The sequence below is a fragment of the Carcharhinus amblyrhynchos genome, chromosome 16, assembly GCF_965287045.1.
Source record: "Carcharhinus amblyrhynchos chromosome 16, sCarAmb.v2.hapA, whole genome shotgun sequence".
Taxonomy (NCBI): Eukaryota; Metazoa; Chordata; class Chondrichthyes; order Carcharhiniformes; family Carcharhinidae; genus Carcharhinus; species Carcharhinus amblyrhynchos.
Genome location: NC_137339.1, coordinates 31,186,927 through 31,200,084, shown reverse-complemented (window position 1 = coordinate 31,200,084; position 13,158 = coordinate 31,186,927). Strand labels below are relative to the sequence as shown.

At 44.7% G+C, this 13,158-nt stretch overlaps 1 protein-coding gene across 6 annotated transcripts in view; it reads left to right on the top strand.

Annotated features, from left to right (window-relative positions):
* The window catches only part of rtel1 (regulator of telomere elongation helicase 1), a 136,332-nt gene that overhangs the window by 63,777 nt on the left and 59,397 nt on the right, over positions 1 to 13,158 (top strand). For all 6 annotated transcript variants that reach the window (XM_080204952.1, XM_080204954.1, XM_080204956.1 and 3 more), the window contains 2 exons: positions 1,822 to 1,937; positions 6,176 to 6,299. In XM_080204952.1, the coding sequence (XP_080061078.1) occupies positions 1,822 to 1,937; positions 6,176 to 6,299 (240 nt within the window). The remainder of the gene's footprint in view (positions 1 to 1,821; positions 1,938 to 6,175; positions 6,300 to 13,158) is intronic.

Below are 13,158 nucleotides of genomic sequence, written 5' to 3'. Positions count from 1 at the left end.
ACTGATCCACGCTGCAAGTTCATCCACTTTATTGCGAATACTCCTCGCATTAAAGTATACGCATTTCAAACCCTGCTCCGCCCCACCCCCACAATGCCGTGCATTGCAGTCCCCATCTATGCCCCCCTCACTTTCACCCCCTCTACTCAGGATCCCACCCCCCCTCTGAATCAGTTTAAACCACTCCGCATAGCCTTCACAAATTTACCCCCCAGGATATTTGTTCCCCTCTGGTTCAGGTGTAAACCATCACTCTTATAGAGGTCCCACCTTCCCCAGAATGAGCCCCAGTTGCTCAAGTACTTGAACCCCTCCCTCCTGCACCATCCCCTCAGCCACAAGTTCAAACTTTCCCTCTCTCTATTCCTCTCTAAACTATCCCGTGGCACAGGCAAGAGTCCAGAGATAACCACTCTGTCTGTCTTGGCCTTTAGTTTCCACCCCAACTCCATGAATCTCTGCTTAATATCCCCTTCCCTTAGCCTCCCTATGTCATGTGTCCCCACATGAATTATAACTTGGGGTTGATCTCCCTCTCCCCTAAGAGTCTTGAATATCCTCTCTGATACATCCTGGACCCCAGCCCCTGGTAGGCAACACACCAGCCCTGAGTCCCTACCATTACTACCGACTCTCCTATCTGTCCCCTTAACTGTGGAGTCCCCAATCACGAGGCCCAATCTTTTGCATCCCCTAACCACCTGAGCTTTTACAATAGGCTCACCCCCAGAGACCTGCTCCCTTTGGCTATCGCCAGTTGATTCCTCCTCAACTGTAGCCTCCAGGACCGAAAACCTATTTTGGAGGGGAACAGCCCCAGGGGATTGACCCCCCACTTGCTTCTTTCCCCTCCTCTTGGCAGTGACCCAAGACTGATTTCTAGGAGTGACTATCTCCTGATAACTCCTATCAATGTCCACCTCTGCCTCCCGAATTATGCAGAGTTCCTCTAATTCCACCTCCAGCTCCTTTACACGCTCCTCCAGAAGCTTCAATCTAACACACTTCTTACAAGTAAAATCCCCTGAAACACTACTGGAGTCCCTCACCACATACATCCCACAGGAGATGCAGCACACTGCCTGAACTGCCATCCCTGAAACAATTACCAGCAGGAAAAAAAAACAAAAACAAAAAAAAACTTTCCCACACTTATAATTTAGGTTAGAGGAGGTGCAGTTAGATGAGATGCAGTCCTTCAAGCTTACTTTGAACTTCATTGAAAAACCACAAAACCAGAGAGAAAAGTTCGGAATGGGAGCAAGGTGGAGAATTAAAACAGCAGGTGGTCAGAAGCTCGGGGCAAACCTACAGACTGAATGGTGTTATTAGACATAGCCCAATCTGCATTTGGTCACATCTCAGATGTGGAAGAGATCACGTGAGCAACAATGCAGTATATTGAATTGCTGTTTCACCTGATAGGGTGTTTGGGGTGTTGAATGATGAGAAGGGAGGAGGTAAAATGGCAGGTGTTGTATTTCTTGTGGAAAGAGAAAGGGTTGTTGGAGTTGATTGTGGAGCGGACCAGGGTGTTGGGAGAGAATGGCCTCTTCAGAATGCTAAAAGGGACAGGGAAAGCGCATTTAGTGGTGGCAGAAATGGAGGTAATTCTGTTTTCTAGGTAGCATTTATTTCTAGAAATTAAATAGTTAATTAACAAAACAAAGCTGATCATATCTGTTTGATGGAGTAATTTGTCATTAATACATGCAAAACAAAAGCTTATGTAATTAAGGAGGTCATTTTGTTCAGATACAAATATTTATCACATGAATCAAAGCATAAAACCATAGATAACTTGGAATTTTGTTTTCAAAGAATTTATCAGGACAAGAATGGTACAGGCAGCAAGCATCACGTGCCGTCAATCAGGCCATTGGCAGAGTTATTCGTCACCGACATGACTATGGAGCCATCTTTCTGTGCGACCATAGGTATGTAAATAAGATTTTTTTTTCACAAGTTTTTGTATAAAATAATACTAGTAATAAATAGCTTCAGAATCGACTTCATTACTGACTGCCTTGCAGAACATTGCTAATCATTGAAAAACATGGTAGTAACAATCTCAATGTACAGGGACAGAATATTGCAATATTGTGTTCTGGTGCGTGAGAAAGAAGTGTGATAATTTGTCTATTTATTCATTTCACAATGAGAATGATTTCTCCCTGTGAAGAATTAGATACAAATTCTTGGTCTGTCACTTGGGCATGCATTATTTATGCACTTCTGTGCTGTGTTTGATTTTTAACGGTCTTCCTTGGCTTTTCTGTTGCTCACCACCAAAATGGGCTGTTCCATGTTGTTCAGCATCGTAATCTCTTTAGGTCTTTCTCTCAGTGACTCCAAGGCCTTCTGCCTCTTATAATAAAAACAGAAAATGCTGGAAACACTCAGGAGGTTATAATCTGTGGAGAGACATGGTTTAACATTTTGGGTTGATGACACTGCTCCATCGGAGATGGGAATATATAGAAATACAATATAAAGTGAAACTTGGGACAGAGGAGGTGAACGAAAGGGGAGGGTGGAAGGTACGAGGGATTAAATAATGAATGGTTTTGTGCTGCAAAACCAAAGTGGGTGACAATAGCTAAAGAACAAAAGATGTGTCTGGATGTGACATGAATGGCAGCATAGCAACTGTCTGGATGCAATGTGCAGGAATAAGCAGCAAACAAGACAAAAGCAAGCCAGCAGAACAAAATAGAGGCAGAAATGATGCCCAGGATTTTACAGTCATGGCATAGCCTGTATTTGCTCTTCTCAATGAAGACGAGAGCACACCATGAGCAGTGAATACAAGATGCACAAGAACAGGAGGATACTGCATGGCCCTTCTAGCCTGCTCCTCACCACGGCAGATGTTGGAATTTGAATTCAATAAAACATATCTGGAATTAAGAATTTACTGATAACCATGAAACCATTGCTGATTGTTGGAAAAACCCATCTGGTTCACTAATGTCCTTTAGGGAAGGGAATCTGCCACCTTTACCTGGCCTGGCCTACATGTAACTTCAGAGCCACAGCAATATGGTTGACTTTCAACTGCTTTCTAACATAGCCCAGCAAGCCACTCAATTCAGGGGTGACTAGGGATGGTCAATAAATGCTGGCCAGCCAGTGACGCCCATGTCCCACTAATGAATATAAAAAAACCAGCCACAGGACCAGCATTTGCTCTTCCCAGTGAAGCACACCACGAGCAGTGAATACAGGATACATGAGAATAGGAGGATACTATAAAGCCCTTCCAGCCTGCTCCTCCATTCAGTACAGTCATGCCTGACCTGGAACAGCAGCTCCACCTTACTGGAGCATCCACAGCCCCCTGCACAAAGAATTCCAAAGATTCACACCATTCTCACCATTGCAGTCCTTGAGACTGTGCCTCATGTTTTTAATTTTATGATGTGGGTATGCCGGCGTTGGACTGGCGTAAACACAGTAAAAAGTCTGACAACACCAGGTTTTAGTCCAACCGATTTATTTGATAATACTCACAAGCTTTCGAGGTTTCCCTCTTCATCAGGTGAATGGGATCGTCAGCATTCACCTGACAAAGAGGGAAACCTCGAAAGCTTGTGAGTATTATCAAATAAATCGGTTGGACTAAAACCTGGTGTTGTCAGACTTTTTACTTTAATTTTATGGCCAGTGGAAACAGTGTCTCTGTCTACTCTGTAAAGCCCTTTCAGAGTCTTTTCTTCTCCTTGAAACATTCTTCTCGATTTTCTTTCATTCTTTTGAACTCCAAAGAAAATAAGTCCAATTTACTCATCCTCTAATCCTAGGGTATCACAGGGATCAAACTAGTGAACCTTCACAGTACCACTTGCAATGCAAGTATAACAAATAGTACAAATATGGAGGTCAAATCTGTACTTGGTATTCCAGGGGTGATCTTACCAAAACCTTGTACAATAGTAGCAAGTCATCTTCATTCTTGTACTTCAATCCTCATGCAACATTGGCTAGCATGCTATTTTCTTTCTAAATTGCTTGTTGTGCCTGCACAATAACTTTGTGTTCCTTGTATGAGCACACCAAAGCCTCTGTTCATCAACATTTACGGTGTTCGTGCCTTTAATAAACATTCACTTTGGTCGTAAGAATAGAAAATCAGAATAACCTTTTTTTTTTGATGCTATTTTGTTGTCCACTCGCTTAACCTGTCGATATCTCATTGCAGCCTCTCTATGTCTTTCTCACAGCTTACATTTCCTCACGGTGTTGTATCATTAACAACCTAGCTTTGCAGTGTTGACTAAATTGAAAGAAGTACAAAGTACATTTCGCTTGGCAGGGAGTTTGGGACCTTGGTTGGTGAGAAGGGAAGAGATTGAAGGACAGGTGTTGCACTTCCTGTACATGCATGGAAAGGTGTCATAGAAATGGAAGAGATGTTGGAGGTGACTGAGGAGTTGACCAAGATATCACTGGGGAAACAGCACTTTAGGAATGCTGATAAGGGAGGGTGGGCAAAGGTATGTTTTGTGGTGGCGTCATACGGAGGTGGCAGAAATGGATGATCCATTGAATATGGGGACTAGTTGGGTGGAAGGCAAGAACAAATGAACGTTATCATGGTTCTAGGTTGGAAGGGAAGGGGTGAAGTAAGTGCGTGAAATAGATCAGAATCAATGAAGAGACGTTGTCAACCACACTGGGCGTGGGATCTATGGTTGAAGAAAAAGGAAAATGTGAGGATGGAATTGAGTCTTTGCAGGAAGCAGAATGTTAGGAAATATAGTCAAGATAGCTGTGTAACTCCATGGGGGTTGTGCGTATTAGTTGATTGTCTATCCCTAGAAATGGTGACAGAGCTATCTTGGCAGGCAAAGGAAGAATCTAAAATACACCAGGTGAAGATGAGAGAAAGATGAAAACAAAGTCAATGCTATTTCAATTTCATGTCGAAAACAGGAGGCAGCACCAATGAATCATCAATGCACCTGAAAAGAGATGAGAAGGGAACCAGAGTTGGACTGGAGTAAGGAATGTTCCATGTCTCCCTGAAAAAGCCAGCACAGCTTAAACCAATGTGGGAATACATAGCAAACTGAAGGAAGTGAATGAAGCCAAAGGAAAACTTTTTGAAACTGAGAACCAGGCGGAACAAGGTGCTGGATGGGGACTAGTTGGCCCCAATTCAAGAAAGAAACATTAAGCTCTCAGATCATTTTCTTGGTGGATGAAGATGTAGAAGGATTGGACATCCACTGTGAAGAGGAGGACCAGGAAATTGTTGAAGTGAAAGAGGACATTGTAAAAAGTCACATAAGTAGGTAGCAAGGGATTGGACAAAAGGAGAAAAAATGGAGTTGACACAAAAAGAACACATTTGAGTGGCACAGTGGTTAGCACTACTGCCTTACAACGCCAGGGACCCGGGTTGAATTCCAGACTTGGGTGACTATCTGTGTAGAGTTTGCATGTTCTCCCCATGGCTGTGTGGGTTTCCTTTGGGTGCTCTGATTTCCTCCCACAATCCAAAACTGTGCAAGTTAGTTGATTGATCATGCTAAATTTCCCCTTAGCGTCAGGGAGATTAACGGGGTAAACACATGCGGTTACGGGGATAGGGTCTTGGTGGGGTTGTTGTTGGTGCAGGCTTGATGGGCTGAATGGCCTCCTGCATTGTAGGAATGCTATAAGAAAGATGTATGTGGGGAGGACAGGCCGCAACCGTGGGTTGGACCTGAGGAACTAAGTGCTTTAAGTTCAGAGGAAGATCAAATGAGTTTATCTCCATTTGTCTATTTGCAGTTGTTACTCAGTGATTCTGCTACAGTAAGCTTATTCCAGAACATAGCCACTGTGTGACAATTCTTCGACATTGCCGTTTCAGTGTCTGCTGTAGGTAGACTTTTTTTTGCTATGAAAAATGAATTTAACTAATTGAGATTGATGCTGAATAAATGGGACCAGTGAAACTGCTTGGGTCGATGCTTTAAAATGCTGGAGTTTGTTGGAGGGGGGAATGATGCCTTGTGGACACATTGCTCAACTGCTGCAATGTTTATTTTTAAACTTGTAACATGAAACTGTAGATAACTTGAGGATTAGCTTGACATTTGACTCAAAAATGCAGCTACGCCAGATTTTAATTTCCAAAATTAATCTGAAAATTCACATCTTGCTCAACTTTGCCCTTTGTTTTCAGATTCATCGGCACTGAGGTGAGGTCGCAGTTGCCATCATGGGTGCGGCCATATGTCAAAGTGTATGATAACTTTGGACACATAATTCGAGACGTCTCTCAGTTTTTTCGCGTTGCTCAGAAAATTGTGAGTATCCCGTTTTTAAATGCAAGCTGCAAAATGTAATGTGCGTTTAGTACTAGTGGAAGAAATGTAAGATGGCAATCAATTGTAAATGCTTTCTTTTTTTTAAGAGATTTGCTGTTGTTCAAGAAATCTCATGACCTCCTAAATTAGTTAAGTTGTTTTATTCAACCATGGTTATGACATGCAATGTGTGCAAATGGGCAGTATGGTGACACAGTGATTAGCACTGCTGCCTCACAGTGCCAGTGACTTGAATTCAAATCTGGTGTGGACGACCCTGTGTGGAGTTTGCACATTCTCCCTGTGTTTGTGTGGGTTTGCTCTGGGTGCTCCAGTTTCCTCCCACATGGCAATGATGTGTGGGTTAAGTTGATTGGCTGTGATAAGTTGCTTCTTATTGTCAGGGAGATTAATAGCAGTAAATATGTGGAGTTAGAGGGATAGGGCCTGGGTGGAATTGTTGTCGGTGCAGACTTGATGGGCCAAATGACCGCCTCCTGCAATGATTTTAAAATTGTTGGTAGGGAAGTAGATCTTTATCACCTTCACTCTGCTCCTGTACTTTTCATAGTCATAATGCTTTTCCATCATGCATTCATCCTTCTAAAGAGACCAATGTTGTTTTATTTGCAAGAATTCATTTTTTGCTGTATGTATTTTTAGCTTTATTAAATAAGCTTAATAAAGGTTTACTTGCCACTTGGACTGATAAGTTGCAGGCAATACTCACACCAGGCAGTAACTATTTTTAACAAGTGAGAATCTAACCATCTCCCTTTGTCATTCACATGTATTACCATAATTGAATTGATCTACATCAACATCCTAGGGGAAACATTGACCAGAAACTCAACTGAATTAGCCACATAAACATGCTGGCTATAAGAGCAAGGCAGAGGCTGGATTTCCTCTGAGTAACTCAATTCTTCATTCCCCACAGCCTGTCAACCGTAAGAACAAGAACATAAGAAATAGGAGCAGGAGTAGGCCATCTAGCCCTTCGAGCCTGCCCCAGCATTCAATAAGATCATGGCTGATCTGAAGTGGCTCAGTTCCACTTTCCCGCTTTCTCCCCATAACCCTTAATTCCCTTGTCTACCAAAAACCTATCTACCCGTGTCTTAAATATATTTAGCAAGGTAGCCTCCACCACTTCAACGGGCAGAGAATTCCAGAGATTCACCACCCTTTGAGTGAAGAAGTTCCTCCTCAGCTCCGTTCTAAACTGCTCCCCCCCGCCTTATCTTGAGGCTGTGCCCTGTAGTCCTGCTTTCCTTTCTGAGTGGGAAGAATCTCTCTACCTCTACCCTATCCATCCCTTTCATTATCTTATACGTCTCTATAAGATCCCCCCTCATCCTTCTAAACTCCAACGAGTACAGACCCAGTCTATTTAGTCTCTCTTCATAGAGTAACCCCCTCATCTCCGGTATCAGCCTAGTGAACCTCCTCTCCACTCCCTCCAAGGCCAAAATATCCTTGCACAAGTGTGGTGACCAAAACTGCACACAGTACTCCAGCTGCGGCCCCACCAGTGCCCTATACCGTTGCAGCAAGACCTCCCTGTTTTTACATTCTATCCCCCTCGCTATAAAGGCGAACATCCCATTCGCCTTCTTGATCACCTACTGCACCTGCAGACTGGGCTTTTCTGACTCATGCACAAGGACCCCCAGGTCCCTCTGCACCGTAGCATGCTGCAGCTTTTCGCCCTTTAAATAGTAATCCCTCCCACTATTATTTCTGCCAAAGTAGATAACCTCACGCTTGCTAACATTGTACTCCATCTGCCAGGTCCTCACCCACTCGCTCAGCCTATCCAGATCCCTCTGCAGACTTTCCACACCCTCTGCACAATTTGCTTTTCCACTCATCTTTGTGTCATCAGCAAATTTCGACACCCTACACTCAGCCCCCTCCTCCAGATCATCTATATAAATGGTAAACAGTTGAGGCCCCAGCACCAATCCCTGCAGCACTCCACTAGTCACCAACCGCCAATCAGAATAGCACCCATTGATACCAACTCTCTGCCTCCTATTAGACAACCAATCCTCTATCCACGCTAATACCTTACCCCCAACTCCATGCCCCCTAACCTTCTGAAGCAACCTTTTGTGCGGCACCTTATCAGACGCCTTTTGAAAATCGAAAAACACCACATCCACCCGTTCCCCACTGTCTACCGCACTAGTCACATCCTCATAGAAATCCAATAAATTCTTCAAACACGACTTCCCCTTAACGAATCCGTGCTGCGTCTGCCCTATCAAACCATTCTTTTCTAGGTGCCTCGCTATTTCTTCTTTGATGAAGGATTCAAGCATTTTTCCAACTACAGACGTTAAACTAACCGGCCTATAATTCCCTGCCTTTTGCCTGCTACCTTTTTTAAACAGCAGCGTAACATTAGCCGTTTTCCAATCTTCCGGCACTTCCCCGGAATCCAGCGAAGTTTGGTAAATAATCACTAAGGCATCTACTATCACCTCTGCCATTTCCTTCAGAACCCTGGGATTCCATCCGGTCCTGGGGACTTGTCCACCATCAGTCCCGCTGGTCTATCAAGCACTAGCTCTCTAGTGACAGTTATCGCATTCAGGCCCTCAACTCCTACCATCCTTCTATCTTTAATATCCGGCAAACTATTCATGTCCTTCTCAGTGAAGACCGAGGTAAAAAACTTAAAGGCCTCAGCCATTTCCTCATCTCCCACCACTGAATCCCCCCTCTTATCCTCTAAGGGTCCAACATTCACTCTAGCCAGCCTCCTCTTTATATATTTGTAAAAACTCTTACTGTCCTTTTTTATATTTAGTGCTAGTTTAGCTTCATAGTCTATCCTTCCTTTCTTTATCAACTTCTTAGTCATTCTTTGTTGATTTTTAAACCTCTCCCAATCTTCTACTTGCCCACTACTTTTAGCCAGCTTTCAGTTTAATCCTCTCCTTTATTTCCTTCGATAACCACAGTTGATTATCCCTTCTCCTACATTCCTTCTTTACCATCGGAATATATTTCTGCTGAGCACTGAAAAAGATCTCCTTAAAGATCCTCCACTGTTCCTCAGCCGTCCTACCGACCCATCTGCATCCCCAATCTACATTCGTCAATTCCTCTCTCAACCTATCGTACCCCCCTCTGTTCAAACAGAGGACACAGGTTCGGGACTCTACTTTCTCATCCTTCATCTGCATCAAAAACTCAACCATGCAATGATCGCTCGTCCCAAGAGGATCCCTCACAACAAGATCTCTAATTCTTCCTGCCTCGTTACACAACACCAGATCTAAGATTGCTCGCCCCCTCGTTGGTTCTGTCTCACACTGTTCAAGGAAACTATCCCTATAGCATTCCAAGAACTCTTCCTCAAGCCCACCGCGTCCGACTTGGGTCAACCAATCAATATGCAGATTGAAATCCCCCATAATTATCGCCATTCCGTTTCTGCACACATCATTTATTTGCTTGTATGTAGCCCGCCCCACCTCCAAGTTATTATTTGCGTTATTAACCATCTTCATAAAATCCCTACAGTGCAGAAAGAGGCCATTTTGCCCATCGAGCCTGCACTTGCAATATTCCCACCAAAGCCCTAATCCCACATATTTACTCTGCTGCTCCCCTGACACTAAAGGGAAATTTAGCATGCCAATCAACCTAACCTGTACATCTTTGGACTGTGGGAGAAAACCCACCAGACATGACGAAAATGTGCAAACTCCACAGACAGTGACCGGGAATCAAGTCGGGGTCTCTGGCGCTGTGAGGCAGCAATGCTAATCGCTGTGCTGCCATGCCACCCAAATAATGAGGCAGAAGTCAGGAGCATGATGGAATACTGTCCACTTTCAAGAAGATGTACACCATAGCTGGAATTTTCCTATCGTTCAAGCCCTGCTGCTGTTGCCAGCAAGGACGAAGAATTTGGCATTCAGCCAAATTTTCATTGATTGCAGCAGAACCATTGAGTTGGGGCGGGGGGGGAAACAGCTGGAAAATCCTGCCCCATGCAGGGCAAAGCAGCCTGCTTGATTGGCACCCCATTTACAAGTTCAAACATTCACTCCTGCAACCAAATGCTCTGTGTCAGCAGTGTATACCATATACAAATTTCCAAACCCGTGACTTCTACCACCCAGAAGGGCAAGGGTAGCTGTGGCATTGGAACACCACCACCTGCAAGTTTCCCTCCAAGACACGCACCACCTTGACTTGGAACTATATCGTCACTACTTCTCTGTCATGGGGCCAGAAACCTGGGATCTCCTTCCTAACAACACTGTGGGTGTTTCTACAGTAGACACACACTGCAGCAGTCCAAGAGGGCAACTCGTCTTGAGGGCTGTTTTACCAGGATCATAGGAACAAACTTATTAAAAACAACTATAACCAATGAAATTTTAAAATGTGATGCCTCAGCCAACAGCAAAACTGAAAAGCATCCAAATTCTTGGCAGATTGCACTGTATTTTGTGAAGTTTATGCTCAAATGTCAAGACACAGATACTTCATTAAAACACCAGCAACATTGATTTCAAATCATGACGTATCTTGCGGATCATATGGAAATGATTCTATCCAAAATTATGCTTTGCCCCTCCTGTATGAATAAGTTGTTAGTATTGCGATAAATTACTGATTGAGCAAGTATTGGCGTCAATAAAAAATTATGGTTCTAATGTGGCTCAAGAGATGGACCATGCCCAATTACGTAGATTTTTCAACAGTGATGTAGAAGCAGATTTGTCACATAGTCATAGGTTGGAATTTTCCCCAAATTCGTCAGAATATCGTGCTCAGATGACATTTCTCCCATCAGTTTTCCATCATGATGCACTAATGCCATTTCCCTTCCCTAGCAGGTCAATGAATAAATCAGCCCTCTTGAGGCTACAGACATGAGCAGCTCTGAGGAAGACTTCTTGGAGACCAGCATAGCATAGAGGCATCATGTCTATGATCTGCACCCGGCACCAGCACAGATAGTCACATCTCAATGGGATTAATTAGCAGATAGGCTTCTGGTTAGCACCTCACAGCTGAAAATTCCCAACAGCCTGAGGTGGGGGCTAGCACTCGGAAGAATGTCAGAGCCCAAGAATCTGCTGAGTATCTGGTCAATGACATGCCCCTGGGTTCAGTCGTTCCCAGAGCTACTGGAGCTGCAGAGGCAGAGACACAAGCATCAGGAAGGGGTGACATCAACCCTTTTTAGACTGCATGGCCGACTGGTGGAGTCCCATCACCATCTGTTCAAAGAGATGGTGCCTTCACTTCAACACCATGAGACCAACAGTGTGAGGTGTCATCCACAATGGAGACCTTGATGCAGGACATGCACTCCATGGCAGGACAAGTCTGTTCCATGGTTCAGCTCAAGACCTTCATGTCTGAGGGCATGAGCTCATGGTGCTGGGCCTCGACTGCGTGGTGCAGGCACTGATGGGAATACACGCATGTCAACACCAGAGGATGGTAGGATGTTTGGATCTCACTCCAGCTGCACTATGTCTCTCCCACTTCCCACACTGATGATTCTGTAAACATGCGCTACTGCTGGCATGCCCACCCCTAGCATCACTCCGGCCTCTCATGTCTGCCACTCTTCAGGATGAGGAGGAAGAGTGCAGACATGGTGTTTAGAGGCTACCCACCTTGGATGTAATTTGGAGGAAACACCAGGACCCTTGATCTCAGAGGAGGCTGTAGTAGCTAAGATAAGTTATGCAGCATCTCTAAACCCCGTGATAAGCCCATTCATTGGCCGGCTTTCTTGTGAGGCAGGAGTCAGAGGACAAGAGGCGCATCGCTCTTTTCTCAAAGCAGATTATTTTTTATTCATTCTTGGGACATGGGTGTCGTTGGCTGGCCAACATTTATTGCCCATCCTTAATTGCCCTTGAACGAAGTGGCTTGCTCGGCCATTTCAGAGGGCAGTTGAAAGTCAACCACATTACTGTCCTTCTGGGGTCACTTGTAAACCAGACCAGGTAACTCTGAGGTGCTCAGTGGGCAAGGAAAGCCTTGATGGTGCCCATGATCACCTCTTGCTCCCTTCCTAGGGACACCCAGCCGTGAATGTAGCTGTGGTAGAGGGGTAAACAGTCGGTTCAGGGTGGCATGGTGGCACAGTGGTTAGCACTGCTGCCTCACAGCACCAGGGACCCAGGTTCGATTCCCAGCTTGGGTCACTGTTTGTGGAGAGTTTGCACATTTGCCCCGTATCTGCATGGATTTCTTCCGGGTGCTCCAGTTTCCTCCCACAGTCTGAAGATGTGCAGGTTTAAGTTGATTGGCCATGCTAAATTGCACCTTAGTGACAGGCAGACTAGCTAGGGTAAATACATAGGGTTATGGGGATAGGGCCTGGATTACAGACATGGAGAGCACGTGCAAACTCCACACAGACAGTGACCCGAGGTCAGAATTGAACCTAGGTCCCTAGCGCTGTGAGACAGCAATGTTAACCACTGTGCTTCCCCAAATAGAAGTAATTTGAATCATAGAATCCTACAGTGCAGAAAGAGGCCATCCGGCCCATCGAGTCTGCACCGACCTCAATCCCACCCAGGCCCTATCCCCATAACCCCATGCATTTACCCTAGCATGACCGATCCACCTAACCCACACATCTTTGGGCTGTGGGAGGAAATCAGAGGAAATCCATGCAGACATGGGGAGAACGTGCAGACTCTGCACAGACAGTGACCCAAGGCCAGAATTGAACCTGGGTTCCTGGCGCTGTGAGGCAGCAATGCTGACCACTGTGCTGCCATTCTGCCACTTCATTTGATTATGGGCAGAAATTTGCATTTCCATTCACATTTTTATTATGTTTGATATTGCAAATCTTCAA